The sequence below is a fragment of the Chelonoidis abingdonii genome, chromosome 7 (genome assembly GCF_003597395.2).
Source record: "Chelonoidis abingdonii isolate Lonesome George chromosome 7, CheloAbing_2.0, whole genome shotgun sequence".
Classification (NCBI taxonomy): domain Eukaryota; kingdom Metazoa; phylum Chordata; order Testudines; family Testudinidae; genus Chelonoidis; species Chelonoidis abingdonii.
This window is the reverse complement of record NC_133775.1, coordinates 62,003,115-62,016,893: the sequence shown is the minus strand read 5'-3', so window position 1 is coordinate 62,016,893 and position 13,779 is coordinate 62,003,115. Positions and strand designations below refer to the sequence as shown.

At 41.2% G+C, this 13,779-nt stretch overlaps 1 protein-coding gene and 1 long non-coding RNA gene across 8 annotated transcripts in view; both read right to left on the bottom strand.

The window, feature by feature from the left end:
- Nucleotides 1–13,779, bottom strand: part of LOC116839862 (uncharacterized) — a 374,064-nt gene that overhangs the window by 85,929 nt on the left and 274,356 nt on the right. The gene's annotated exons all lie outside the window — the stretch shown is intronic.
- RC3H1 (ring finger and CCCH-type domains 1) overlaps nt 1–13,779 on the bottom strand; it is a 97,631-nt gene that overhangs the window by 8,233 nt on the left and 75,619 nt on the right. For 4 of the 7 annotated variants that reach the window (XM_075067920.1, XM_032806080.2, XM_075067921.1 and 1 more), the window contains exons 9-14: nt 11,851–11,963; nt 7,968–8,249; nt 7,450–7,661; nt 5,257–5,639; nt 3,707–3,871; nt 1,454–1,624 (exon numbers count right to left, since the gene is read on the bottom strand). In XM_075067920.1, the coding sequence (XP_074924021.1) occupies nt 1,454–1,624; nt 3,707–3,871; nt 5,257–5,639; nt 7,450–7,661; nt 7,968–8,249; nt 11,851–11,963 (1,326 nt within the window). The remainder of the gene's footprint in view (nt 1–1,453; nt 1,625–3,706; nt 3,872–5,256; nt 5,640–7,449; nt 7,662–7,967; nt 8,250–11,850; nt 11,964–13,779) is intronic. The other 3 variants (XM_032806082.2, XM_032806081.2, XM_075067922.1) reach the window with 2 other exon arrangements.

Here is a 13,779-nt window from a genome sequence, read left to right as displayed (position 1 = left end):
CTGGGAGTAAACCAATTCTGCCCTTCCCTAATCCACATAGCTCCATTAAGGTGAGAAAGATGGAGGGCAACTCAGCAGTGAAGCACTAGGTGCAGCTGCTTCCAGTAAGGCAGGAGAATAACTGGGGAAACTTGCCTGTATGTAGAGGAGGAGGAGCTGGTCAGAAAATCCTGTCAGTCAGACAGGTGGTAGCCAGATGACAGATGAGAAACTCATTCATACTGGTAGCAGCATATCACAGAATGATGAGTTCTGAAAAGTAGTCTCATCCAGTTGTTTTTGTCCTAAGACAGGTCACCATGACATAGGACAGTGAAGAAATGAGGTGGGATATATAAAAAAGGGGAGGAAACGAGAATTCTTCACAAAGAACATTCCTCCACCTCCCCACCCCCTCTCAAAAAAAAAAGAGAACCGGCTTCTGCTTCATTTACAGACAGTCGCAATGAAGATGAGTTACTCATACACATTTTTCAAAAAAGCAAAAATATTAAGGTTCTGTGTGATTGCTTCAAGTTTACTAAATGCAAATTTCGGCACCTTCTGAATGTTTTCCTAACTAGGGGTCATGTGGAAAGGTGGTACTATTGCAAGATCCATGCCTCCTTTTTCCCTTGCAATCACTGGCTCCCAGTAAACGTGATACCCCAGCAGGCATCTTCCTAGCGAAATCAGTCATGCAGAAATATAGCACCACTGAGGCATGCCTGTTTGGACTACTTAATTCCTGTTCCCCTGCACCAGTACTGTGTTTTTAAATTATATTTTTAAGAATTCTCATATCCTTTAAAGCAGAGCAATTCCAGTCAATAGCAGCTCTGGATTGTGTTTAAGAGAGAGGAATCAGAAAAATGCTGAAAACGCACTCAGGACAGTAGCAGACTGCAGTATCATGTTACATTTGCAGCACTTCGGAGAAATCTCTGAGGTGTTCTCTTGGTCCTGGACCCCAAAAAAGACTGTCAACTGAGCTAGTCCCCAAAGCAAAAAACCAACTAAACAGTGTTAACTTGAACCATGACCATAAAAGCACCCAAAAAATGTTTTTAAAACCTCAGGTCTTCTTCCATCTCAGTGAAGGAAACAAAAGGTGAGCAGCTCCAACTAATTAGAACTTACTACAAATAATTTCTGGACTCCAAATTAGTGTTGAGAAATTGATGACATAACATCTTAGTATCTCTCCCACTAAGCGGCTTCAAATCAGGTAGGAGCTATTCGTTTATACTTATACCCAGAACCAAGAGGACTAACAGATAAATAGAAATGATACTGTGGCTTTGGAACAATTTCTCATTTTGAAAACACAGCATTTTGATGCAACTGTAAAACTATCCCCGACTGTCAGATACATTTGGTCTGAGAAAGAGGCACATGCTGCAGTCAGTCTAGCTAATAAATAAAGCAGGTCCCTCACAATTTAACATTTTTTGCGTTCTTGCACCCAACTTACCGCCATCTCTACACTCCCTGCTGCCACAACATCTTTGGGTTTTGCATCTTTGGTTCCAATGTAGGAGCCAATGGTGTCACACGACCAAGGAGAGTACTGGCTATAATCATTTCCTTTGTATTTCCCAGCTACTTTCAGGTCTTCATCCGAGTACTGTACAAAAACAAAAACCTGGTTCTGTAAGTAAAAGGCAGGAGGTGTATTGCAGGCATTGTTGACTCCTGTGACACAGTTCACTTCAAGCAAGATGCTGACAGGTCTTCAACCAGATGTAGTATAGGAAGCTGCAAACTTATATTTCATATTATTTGTTAAATTCAAATCACCTGACTGGACTCCCAGTATTTAAAAAAAAAAAAAAAAAAAAAAAAAAAATTGGGAAATACCTATCTCATAGAACTGGAAGGGACCCCGAAAGGTCATCGAGTCCAGTCCCTTGCCTTCACTAGCAGGACCAAGTATTGATTTTGCCCAGATCCATAAGTGGCCCCCTCAAGGATTAATCTCACAACCCTGGGTTTAGCAGGCCAATGCTCAAACCACTGAGGTACCCCTCCTCTCTTGCACAGCAAGAAGAGGTGACATTTTGACCTTGATCTGGTTGAAGACTTGCCTTATTACTTAATTCTATCCATATCAGGTGTAAATAAAGCCAAGCCTAGCAATGGTATTCTGGTCATTAACAGAGACATTCTAAACAATCTAATAGCGCCGCCACACATTAATGCAGCAAGATCGCTCTCATGGCTGCATAAATAGGTAACGAAGGACCACTGATAGATCAGAGTTCTGGTGGAGAACCAAGAACAGTCTTCCTCAGATGTCACCACATGGACCTCCATAACTGGAGCACAAAGGTCTCCCTAAAATGTTTAATATAAGATCCTAGGAGATTTATTATTGTTCAGTACTGTGCTAACCTGTTAATCTACCCTTTCTTATCCTATAGGCTCATCTTAGCTTTTCAGAAGGTCATGATCAGTGAAAGAAACTCACTTCTTAACCTTGCATATTCCTTGTGGCATTACGCCCCATATTATTCACAGTAATATTACTGAGATATGGTTATGGCATATCTGATGCATTTTATGCAAGATGGGTCACATGAGATATCATTGAAAAGGTTATGATTTACTGAATATGATTATCCTACTAGTATGCATGTATCATATTAGTATCTGAAGTTAGGAATATTGTCTATACATCTATTACAAATGCGTTTACACCTGGAGAACGCCCACTAGGCAGAATGCACTCACTCTAGATGGCTGGCTGGAAAGGACCATTAGGGAGAACAATAGGTCTTAGAAGAGCCTAATCTCCCACCCGGAGCCTTCCTGAGGATGCTACAAACATCCTTAGAGTCATGGCTGCTTTGTCCCTACAGAGGTATGAGATCAAGTCACTTGGTACTGGACTCCATCTTGGAATACCAGTGTTTTTCCACTGACTGGGCACGGGAACCAAAAGGGGAAACAAAGGGTTCCCCTATATGCAAAAGACATTTAAGGCATCATCATGGTTCTTCACTGACTCCCTGCCCAAGAAGATTGCTGGAAACACCTGAGAAACAAACAGAGACTGGATGAGGGGAGAAGAGCTGAACCCAGGCTAGAGGGATTTCTAGCCTGTGAAAGGAATATCTGGGGTTTTAAGATGCAAGCAAGTGCAGCTTGCTCTCAAGAATCCCTGCAAACTGCCTAAAACAACAATTAGGGTGACAATTTGCTGCTCATATCCAATCCCTTTAATATATTAAACTTAGATTACCTAGCAAATAAACAAAAACACAATCTGCTTTGATCTGTTTGCTACCCCTTACCAAACCACTTAAGATCTATCTTTTCTAGTTAATAAGCTTGTTTTTGTTTTGTCTAAAACCAGTACGTGGAAATCACAACTGGGGGCAGAAAGCTATTGCATATCTTCAACACTGAGGGAGGGGGCAAATTTCATGAGCTTACACTGTGCGGATGGAGTGGGTGCATGCCATAGGAACTGAAAGGAACCTTAGCTGAGCATTCCTATGCAGAGCTGATCTCAGCATGTGTGTAGCTGCAGCTGCATGTCCCTACCTGTATGTGCATTGGAGGGGCCCTGAGGGCCTGTCAAAGCACTACAGTGTAAAGAAAGCCTAGGTGGGCTCAGTGGTATCCCTGTTCCAGGAGGCACCTCTGGGGGGAAACCGTCACACCCCTAAGCTAATTTATGACTGTATCAACAACCCAAAAGCTTGGTTAGAAATAAGCTTACCTCCTCTGGGTGGAACGGGTGAGTCAAAGTGGGTGACGGTGCAAAAGGAGGTGGGGAGATCACCTTCCTTTCTTCTAACTGGGCCATGATTTCCTTCCTTCGGCGATGAAGCTCATCCAGGCTGGGATGGGTTTGAGATGGAGGCGGAAGTGGGTTATAAGTCTCCTAAAGTTTTAATATAAACAACTTGTTGAGTAAACTTACATAATACACAAAGCAGAGCATCACCACTCTACAAGAGGAAGAGTAGTGAAAAAAATAAAATATCTAACACCAGAACACAGCTCACATTGTAAGAAAGGGGGGGGGGGGGGAACACAAAACAATTCTATTTGCAAGATACTTCTCTAAACTTTTGCCTGAATTTAGTGCTCATTAAAGTTGTCCTGGAGACTGCAGCATCTTATTCACAGAGAGTTCACATGGATGATAAGGCAAGCTTCCCTAGAAATGCAGAACAGACACCAGCTGCCAACACTGATTAGACCCCCATTAGTGCAGTGTGTTCTAGCTTTTTTGACCCTCAACTCACAAAAGGGCCAAACATTCGTCTTGCAAACCACACTCCTTTATGGGTGGTGTGGAGTAATTAGCTTTCAAGTGGCTGTGCACTCCAAGGTGGATAATGCCAAAGCTGTCATTCACCCTGGGGTACAGTAGCTGTACAACTCTGCAGGATATAATCGTACCTAGTTAATTAGGATATCTGGGGATATTGTATATCTTATAATAGAATTATACCACTTGAACAGATTTATCAGATCTCAGACTTGATGAAGCTACACACTGGGTAAATTGAAAAGTTTAAAATTCATTCATGGAGCAGATAATGGGATACGGAGCCCTTAATCCCGACATCACTCATTTGAATCTAGCTATATAGCAAGTGACTATTTTCATCAAGTGGTTTATGGGCAGCAAATTTGGTCTTTCTAGTTTTCACTGGACTGATGTCCACACAAAACCATAACACATGGATACTCCAGTTGGCAATCCCAGTCAAGGGCCTAAATATAGAATGGTCATGAAAGCAGAATTCCTGGCCCATTCTGGAGGCAGTCTCTCCAGGTCAAGAGTAGGCAATGCATGGAATCTCTCACATTACCATGTGCCCATGCTATATCTGCAGTGTGTATAAAGAGAGGATGTCAGTTTCCAGCCATGTCACAATCATGTCACTACACTTGAAATCAAAAGATTTAAGATACTATCTTCAAATTTTATTTTGCCACAAAAGTCAGGGTTGAGCATTTCATGTGAATATATGACATTTCTTTACTTGAAATGATTTATATGGAACTATGTTCTTTCAGGAGTGACCACCACCAATGCTCAGTTTTCATCAGTCACCATCAGGAATTTTAAAATTTGGCACAAGCTGTGCATGTGTGGAGCGAAATAAGCTTTAGTGTCTCAGGAGTCTGAGTTTGACATTTAATTCTCCTAAAAAGTGCTTCATCTCCTTCAGAAAGTGCCCAGTTCCCCAAAATTAAAAATTCCCTTAACGTTCTTTCTCTGAGCTAACTACAAAAGAATATAGAAAACCGTACTCTGTGGTATGGTCTGATCGGATTGAGATGTGGACCCACGGGATAATAACCCTCCACTTGCTGGTATCTGTCTCTGGATTCAGGTACGTAGGGAGGTGCAGCTCCACGTGGAATGTCAATGGGCACGGGGCTTCCTCGGACAATCTCTTCTCGCTGGTATGGTTGGGCAGAGGGGTACACACGCCGGCTCTCATAATGTGGGTACATAGGTTGTCCCATGGGAGGATACTGCTGTGGCTGTGTGCTGTACTGCGAATTCACCAGACGATCCTGAAGGTAGGGTGGGTAATGGTCTAAGTAAGGACCACCAGGTTCAGGAGCAGATGGTGGAGGTCGGACAAAACGAGACATGCACTGTGAGGATGGAGTAGGATAGTACACACCTGAATTTATGTAACAAGGATACAAAAAGTCAGTACATGATTGGACATATCAATTCACCACAATTTATTCTTAGAAATTTCAGTCTACAACTGTCTTGAAAAGTGGCATCAGCAGGTCATTTCTTGACCACACATTTGTCATCTTATTGCTATAAATAATAGATTTTCATATAAGAAAAAGTCATTATAAAATCAGCCACAAGACATTTGAGAATGCAAAGGTTGATCGAGAGCCCAGGGAGCGAAGTATAAATTAACCAAACCAGCCAGTATGGCTGGAGACAAGCCACAGCAGCTAGAGATGGAGTCCAGCACAGGTGAGAAGGTGCAGCCTGCTCTCTTCAGCCTAGACCACAACTGGGCCCAAAGACTATAATTCCCACAACTTTGCAGATGGAACTCATTAGGTGTCCCTCCAAGTTCACATGAATGATCCTGCCTGTCAATGACTAGCACTCTTCTGGGCACAAGTAGCCTGAGCAACATTTTTCAAGAAGCTTTGGAGAGAGGCGCTTAAAGAGGAGGAAATGCAGCACAGTTGGTGGCTGACCAGGGAGGAGAACAGATCTCCAGTCCCTAGCCGCTGGAGGAAAGGCTGACTGAAAGCAGGAGCTCCTCAGATGGCTCCTGCTCACTAGCCTCACCTTGAAGGATGGGCCCAAGGCAGACTGCCTTTTTGTGCAGATGATTCTGCTGTGTTTTTGAACTCAGTTGAGGGTCCATAACTCGACAAAAGCACCCCAGCAGGAAAGAGCCTTTCCACAATCATGGGATAATTGTGTGTGTTAATTCTCCCTTTTTCTCCTAATTGACAATGCTCGAAGGGCTGGAATATCTAGGGCTAAAATGGAGGGTGGAGCCTTTTAGGACTGGAACTGGTATGGGGAAAAAAAAAAAAACTCTAGACTTTACAGAGCAGTGTCCCATATGTAAACAAAGGGGTCACTGTCAAATGGATTACTCAGATTTCCCATTTGTACATGAAGTAAAATATTATACATTTTAATCTGTTGCTCTGGCTATATTGCTCTTATTCTTCCTTCTCTTTCCTTTCTAAAACTATATTGAACTCCTTCCATCTCTTTCCCCTCACATTAATTTCTCCTTCCTTATTTCTTTTTATCCTCAGCCTGACTCATGTTCAATCATGAGAATCCTCTCTTCAAAGGAATACTTCCTTCTCTTATCCTTACCATCCCCATCATTCTCTTCTTCCTCCAGAACTGTCCTTTTGGTCTCTTTTCTAAACTATTCTTATGTCTTCCATTCCTTGTCCAAATTCATCCTTCTCTGGTGCTAACAGCTCTGCAGCAGCCATGAACCTTTCATCTGAGTACCTCAAAATATTTTAACATCAATGAAGTCTTATAAATATCCTGACTGGGAAGTTACTGTTGTTCCCATTTTCCACGATACCTTGTGATCTTCACTTCATCTCATCTACTTTTTTAATGTGACAAAAGAGATTTATGATGCTGGATGAGTGCAAACTTAACAAAAACCCAGAAGACCGAGTTCTCATTTAATGGCACAAAATCCCCTCTGGATGTGACTGGCTGAATGCTATCACATAAGAAATTTATTATTTAGACTGAAAGAAAAAATTCTACCACTCAAGTACATCATCTTTTCTCCATGTTGGACTTCCATTTTACTATGCTGTTAGCACATTAAGCGTTTATCCTTCATGCTCCCACAGGAAAACCCAAAATTGAGGCGATTAAATAAATCACTGGTGAGTGCAGGAGCACAGGCACAGAACCAATTGCGGGAGGGTGGGGGAGAGGACAACTGACCCCATCACTCTTACCTTGTGGATAAGGTGATGGCTCAAACGGTGCAGCAGATCCTCTAGGTTCCTGATAAAACACATTTCCTTGTTGAGCAGGATACAACTGTGACCCTCGTGGTACAATTTGGAGTTGCTTGGACGTTGTGAGCAGGTCTGTAGGTCCTCTCGGGGGCACAGGGTGGGGGTTCACTGGTAAGGCAGAAATAGAGCTCTTGGGGACAGACTCCAGCCTAAAGTAGAAGGAAGACATCAATAATGATTAGGCCACATCATACAGCTTGATGTGCTTTCAATACTGAACATGTCTAAACATTGTATGATTTCAAAGGTGTATCTTTTGATGGCTCTCACCACTTTTCCTTATAAAAAGCAGGAAGTAAAGCATCTTTTTTCCCCCTAGGACATTTTTAATCACTAAAGGTACAAGGCAGGAAAATTGTTGTTTCATTTCTAGAATGGATTTACTGTCCCTTATATTTCCTCCATCACACATTTACACAAATGACACTTCGAACAATAGTTAGGAAGATCCGTACAAGTCAGGAGGGGATCCAGGGGCACTGCTGCTAAGGTGGTCGATCTTCCCTGGCTTCAGAGCAGAATCAAAGCCGGAGTCGGTCCCTCGGGAGATAAGCTGCGTCCCTGTGCTGACCGTAGACACAATCCCATTCGACAAGGCAGAGGATTTTCTACTGGGCAAGTCCACTGCCCCTTCATCCGAGAGGATAGCTGCTGAAGGCAGGCCCACCTCATTTAGCTGGCCCAAGGAGGCACTCAGGGGTCTTCTGGGAACCAGACGTTTGTTCATTTTACGAAATCTTCAGAAAAAGAAATCACACACCAAAAAATGAAACAAGAAACTAGAAGGAGTTGGGTTTCAAGATTTTTCACATAGGTGCTACAGAAAGAGCTTCAATTTTTAATTCAAGCTTCCTGAAGCTTTGCCAGAAATTTATTGCTAATATTTGGCGGACTGGAGTTTCTTGGTGCTATTTGAACAAAATGTTAGCAAAATGTTCTCTTTCAGAAGAATGAGTATGTATACTACATATTCAGCAAAGATTATGTGCCTATATTAAGATGCAAAATAAGTTGAAGTGCAATATTAAGGATGGTTTGTTTTTTAAATGACAAAGTGTTCCAGGGATTTCAGAGTTAAGATTCCCACAGTAAACTTAACTTGGTTCTCTCCTTGCATATATACACACTACAAGAATAGGGTCTTCATTTACATGGGAACAACATACATTCAGGCGTTCAAACTACTGCATCTGTGCAGTTACGGTTTTAGGAAAAGGGTCACAATAGACAGTATACAATCTAGTGCATTTACACAGCATTACTGAATGAAAAAAATACAGGGGAAGAAAACACTCTTCTATCCTACTATTTGCTTAATAGGTCACTTCACTCAGTGTTGTGTGATCACGTTCTGTTTTAGGACATTTGCAATATATGCTGAGAGACCTAAGCGCATGCACAATATTCAACACATAATTTGCACTGTAAAATAAACTGAGTGTTTTCTTAAGATTCAAAGATAAAAATTCAAGCCTCCCCATCCTCAGATAAATCTAACTCCACTTCCTCTGGCAAAAGCCTGAGCAAATATGCGCTTTATAGCATGCCCTGAAAAAAAACAGCAGACTAGAGCTCTGTTGGACCAGGCCGGAGAGCGAATTCCAGGTGAATGCCCTTTACTAAAGATGTCCTGGTATCTGCTCAGTTATTAAAATCTGGAGGTATGTTAGCTTAAACACAACAACTGGTCTCTACTATTGGGACTGAACAATAAAAATTTCCTACAAAGGCAGATTCCAAAACTTAAAAGGATTTTATAAATCAAAACTAGCACCTTGAATTGCACCCAAAAGCAAAGTCAGAAGCTAATGCAGACTCACCACTGCAGCCAAGATTGCAAGAAAGGCCACTAAAAAAAGTGGACAGCTGCATTCTGCACTAGTGAATTTTCTGAGAGGTCTTCAGATGTTTGTTGTTATTACTGTTTGTTGTTACTACTAATCCATCAAAAGCAGATGAGGATCCATAAGGACAGAAAGAATGCACAGCTCACTAACAGAAGCAGGCCCAAACCCTTCTAGTCAAGGGAACATACATCAACTTTTCCATCTCCTCTGGCTGTAACTCAACCCTCTGCCAGCCAGCATCATGAAGGTCTCATCTGGGTTAAACTTCAGCCAGACAGCCCCAATTTCATCTAGATAGGGAATGTAGAGTGCACATCATTTGGATATAATGAAAAGGAGCTGTAGAACAGTCTCATTAGCACACAAAGCATTGCAGGCTGAAACACCTCATGTTCCCAACAGTCTCACTCATATTCAACAAAACGTGATAGAATGGATCCTTGTGGCACTTCATATGAGAAAGCCTTCAAGAAGAATAGCAGTTGCACAATACCACTCTCTGGTGGTATTTTTTTCGCTCAGAGGAAAAAGCCGTTCAGGCAGTTCCATGAATCCCTGTTGTAGTCTGCAAATATACCAAGCCTCAAAGGCAGCTAATATACGTGAAACATGGACACTTGGTCTTTGCACATTGCCAGAGAGGATAATCCCAGTGAAACCAGGGTGCTGACTATCTCATAAGCAGTTGTGAAACCAAGTTTGGAATGGGCCCACAGAAGCCTGAGAACTCCAGGCATCACCGGAGCTGCTTCACTACAATTTTCCTCTACAAAGGAAGGCTACACAGGAGCTAGTTTCTTGAGCAGGTCTCTAGCAAGAGTTCATTTAAGATATGCTGATACCTTGCTTCCCTCTTTTAGGAAAGCACTGACTCTCTAATATCAATAATGAATTGAATAGCTCTTCATTGGAGTTCAGCAGAAGGGAAAGGCATAGATCAGAAACACAGCTCAAAGTTATCCAGCCACCTTTAGAACTTAAGTGAGCACACAATTTGAAACTCGAGATGATATTTTCCCCCTTCTAAAACAGAACTACTGCCACTGAAGCTGCCAAATGAGTCTGGATATAATAGACCTCATCTTCAAAACATCTGAAAAAAAACAACAGCACATATACTCAACTCTTTCAGAGCCGAGGTAACCTGTATTCACCAGAATACCATCTGTCTAGAACAGCTTTGCCAGTGAAGGAAAAGAAAATGGTTTCCATCACAATGATAGCATAGGACTTTTACTAATTGTGTGTCATAGCTGATCAAACAACATGAGATATCTACATCCGGGTACTTCAGCCTCTTCCCTGTTTCATCTATCAAAGTTCATCTATATACCATGACCACCTGTGAGGATGACAGGTAGAGCCATGGTTAGGAGTAGAGAAGAACACAGTTGAAGACAAAAGATAATTATGTTCCAAACTATGAGTATGGTATTCTATCAAGCTGTAAAGCATCCCCTTCCAAAGAGATCTTATTCTAATGTATAAAAGAGGGCACAGTTGTGGTTCATTAATTTTATACAATCAAAATGTGGCACTGGTTTTTTCTCTATTTTAAAAGAGAAGATTAAAACATGACCATGAAGTAACATTTCTGAGTATATGAACTGGTATTCTTCCAAGTTAAAAGAGTTACCTTTCACTGAGAACACTCACGAGTAATTTTCAGCCCAAAACGCAAAAATTGAGAAATTATAAACCATATAAAATATAAATTTTGAACTACAGAATGAAATTCTAATCTTCTTTAAAAGCATCACTGCTGCTTAGTTTTTAAAAAGTTTAAAAAAAACCCCCACAACACACAAACCAGATAGACACAATTCTGCTCTTTCAAACATTCAGCTCTCTAAAACTACAGCTTCTATCATTTATTTATCCCAGGATTCACTTGCACAGATGGCATTTCATTATGTTGTAATATTAGCTTTCATAGTTTACAAGCCATTGTGTAAATGACAAGTTCAAAAGAGTTACTATTGCAAGCAGAGAACTCTGAGCAGGGTTAACCCTGAGTTTCAAGCTCTTCAAGGTGGTGTAAAGGCTTGAGGTACAAGACCAAGAAAGTGCTGAAGATCTGAAGAATTACCAGCTCCAACCTACCTCTCTCACCTGACTATAAAATTGAGGTAACAAGAGACACACTTGGGAACAGTCAAAGCAGTACAATTTGGAAGTATGTTTAAAATCAGGAACAAAAACAATGCACTATGTATGCATGCTATGTGATTTTCAACTGTTCATAGCTTTATTACTGCCAAACAAGGCAAAACCTGAATTCTACATTCAGAACTATGTATATGTCAAGCTCAAAATCTTAAAAGAAAGCCTGTTGATTGAGAGTTTAAGAAAGCACCAGAAAAACTTCTTAACTGGTAGAACACACCTACCCACCCCCTTCCTCATTCTTAGAATTGTGATAAATGGCTTCCATTGCTAATGGCAGGGGAAAAAGGCAAAGAAAGGTTTTCACTATACAGGGCACTCTTACTTTTCTAATTCCTCCTGTGAGTGTGCAAAGGTGCAGCTGGCTCCACGAGGACACCCTCCTCTCTGCTTCATGTCTCGGCACATGTATGTCTTATACTTGCTGTGCTGAGGAGGCTATGAAGAATAAAGACAACAAAATAAGGCACTTGAGTATAAATTAATGCACATAATTAACCAAGAGGGTACTTTAGACTACCATGCTCTCAATAAAATAGGATGTTCAAAGTGAATAATTATTGATAAACTTTATTCAGAGACGACTGCAGGTGAGATGAGCAATTGAACGAGTTGTGTGTATGATAATTTGATACAACTGTACACTGGACTCAGAATTAGGTATTATGTCAGCAGATCCAGTGCCAGATTTAAATGGCTCATCCATGCCAGTGATTACATAAACAAAACTATTTACTGAGGCTGGATTGGAACAGCCTGAGGGTTCAGATAACAAGTAAGTGGGGACAAAACATTATGGCAGTTCTGAAAGCAGCTTGGTGTCTCTCTCTACATTATAAAAAACACTTAGTAATCACAAATTGAATGCTGGGGCTAACACACCATAAGATACTGTGGAAGCTACCATCACTGAAGGGAGCCAGAATTTCACAGAGGGCGGAAAACGTGCTAAATTAACACCTATACCCAAACTGATTTTCATGTTAATCTACATTAACCTGAGTTTGCCTGCTAAGTAAAAATGGCCATTTTAGGCTAAGGAAAAGTGTTCTTCAAAGCCTGCAGAAAATTCATCAAGCTGTTTTTGAGTTACAGATTAACAAGTCATCCCATACTTGAAATTTTACCAGTTAAACACTTAACTCTCCCTCCATCTCAAAATGGCCTATTTCTACTTCCTTTGAACTTCATATATTAGTTACCTCTCACTGAAAATTTCTGTGCTGGCTGTATCTGAACAATACAGTAGTTGATAAATAAAATTAAATTTGTGTGAGAACATTTTGGGAGCCAATCTTGGTCCCATGGAGGTCAGTGGGATTTTGCATTTCCCCATCACCACTATTTACTTCAATGGGAACTGAACAGTGCATTGTGTATGTGAGCATGTTGCCCTCTACTGGCTAGTTGCACATAAGAAAAAAAGGAAGGAAATTTCTATCAGCAATGAGCAACCAGAGCTCTGCTAGCTAAGTGGCACAGGCCTGTTTTCTGGGATGTAGGAGGATTTGGTTTCTTGTCCCAGCTGTGCACAAAAACTACGGATAGGCGATGGCTTCCACACATTAAGGCTGCAGTTACAATCCCATTCTAATGCTAATTTTGATCCCCCTTGCAGCACCTTGCTTTAAAGACTATTAGGTTTGGTTATGTGATAGGTAACAACATTATTTAGCTACCTCAATTAGTTCTTGAAACAAAGATTTTCAGTTTGGGGATTTATAATAGCACTTCACTCGAGTCCCAAATGTTTAAGCTTTACAGAACCATTACAAGCAGTAAGTACAGGTATTGCGTCCCTGAGAAAGTGCCATCTCATGTGTGAAATATGCCAGTTTTAAAAAAAAGCAACATTGGCACAAAGATTTTTTTGGAAGGGGGTTTGCCTATTGATTTCCCTGTAGCTTCCGATGGATTACATTTTCTTTTCTTCCTGATCTGCTGCGCAAAGACATGAGAGATGATTGTCTACTAAGGAAAATACTCACTAGGCACTACAGTGAGACTCTGGGTACGTCTACACTGCACGATTATTTCGAATTAGCTTAAACCGATATTACAAAACAGATCTAATAAAATCGGTTTAGCGCGTCCACAGTGGGATCCGCGGTCAGTGCTAGCACTCTGGGAAGGCGCCCGGAGGCCAATAACGTGATTTCCGTCTCAATGAACCCTAATCCGAGTTATCAAACTATCGAATTTAGCGCTACTCCTCTCGTTTGGGAAGAGTTTCCGAAATCGATTTTAAGGAGCC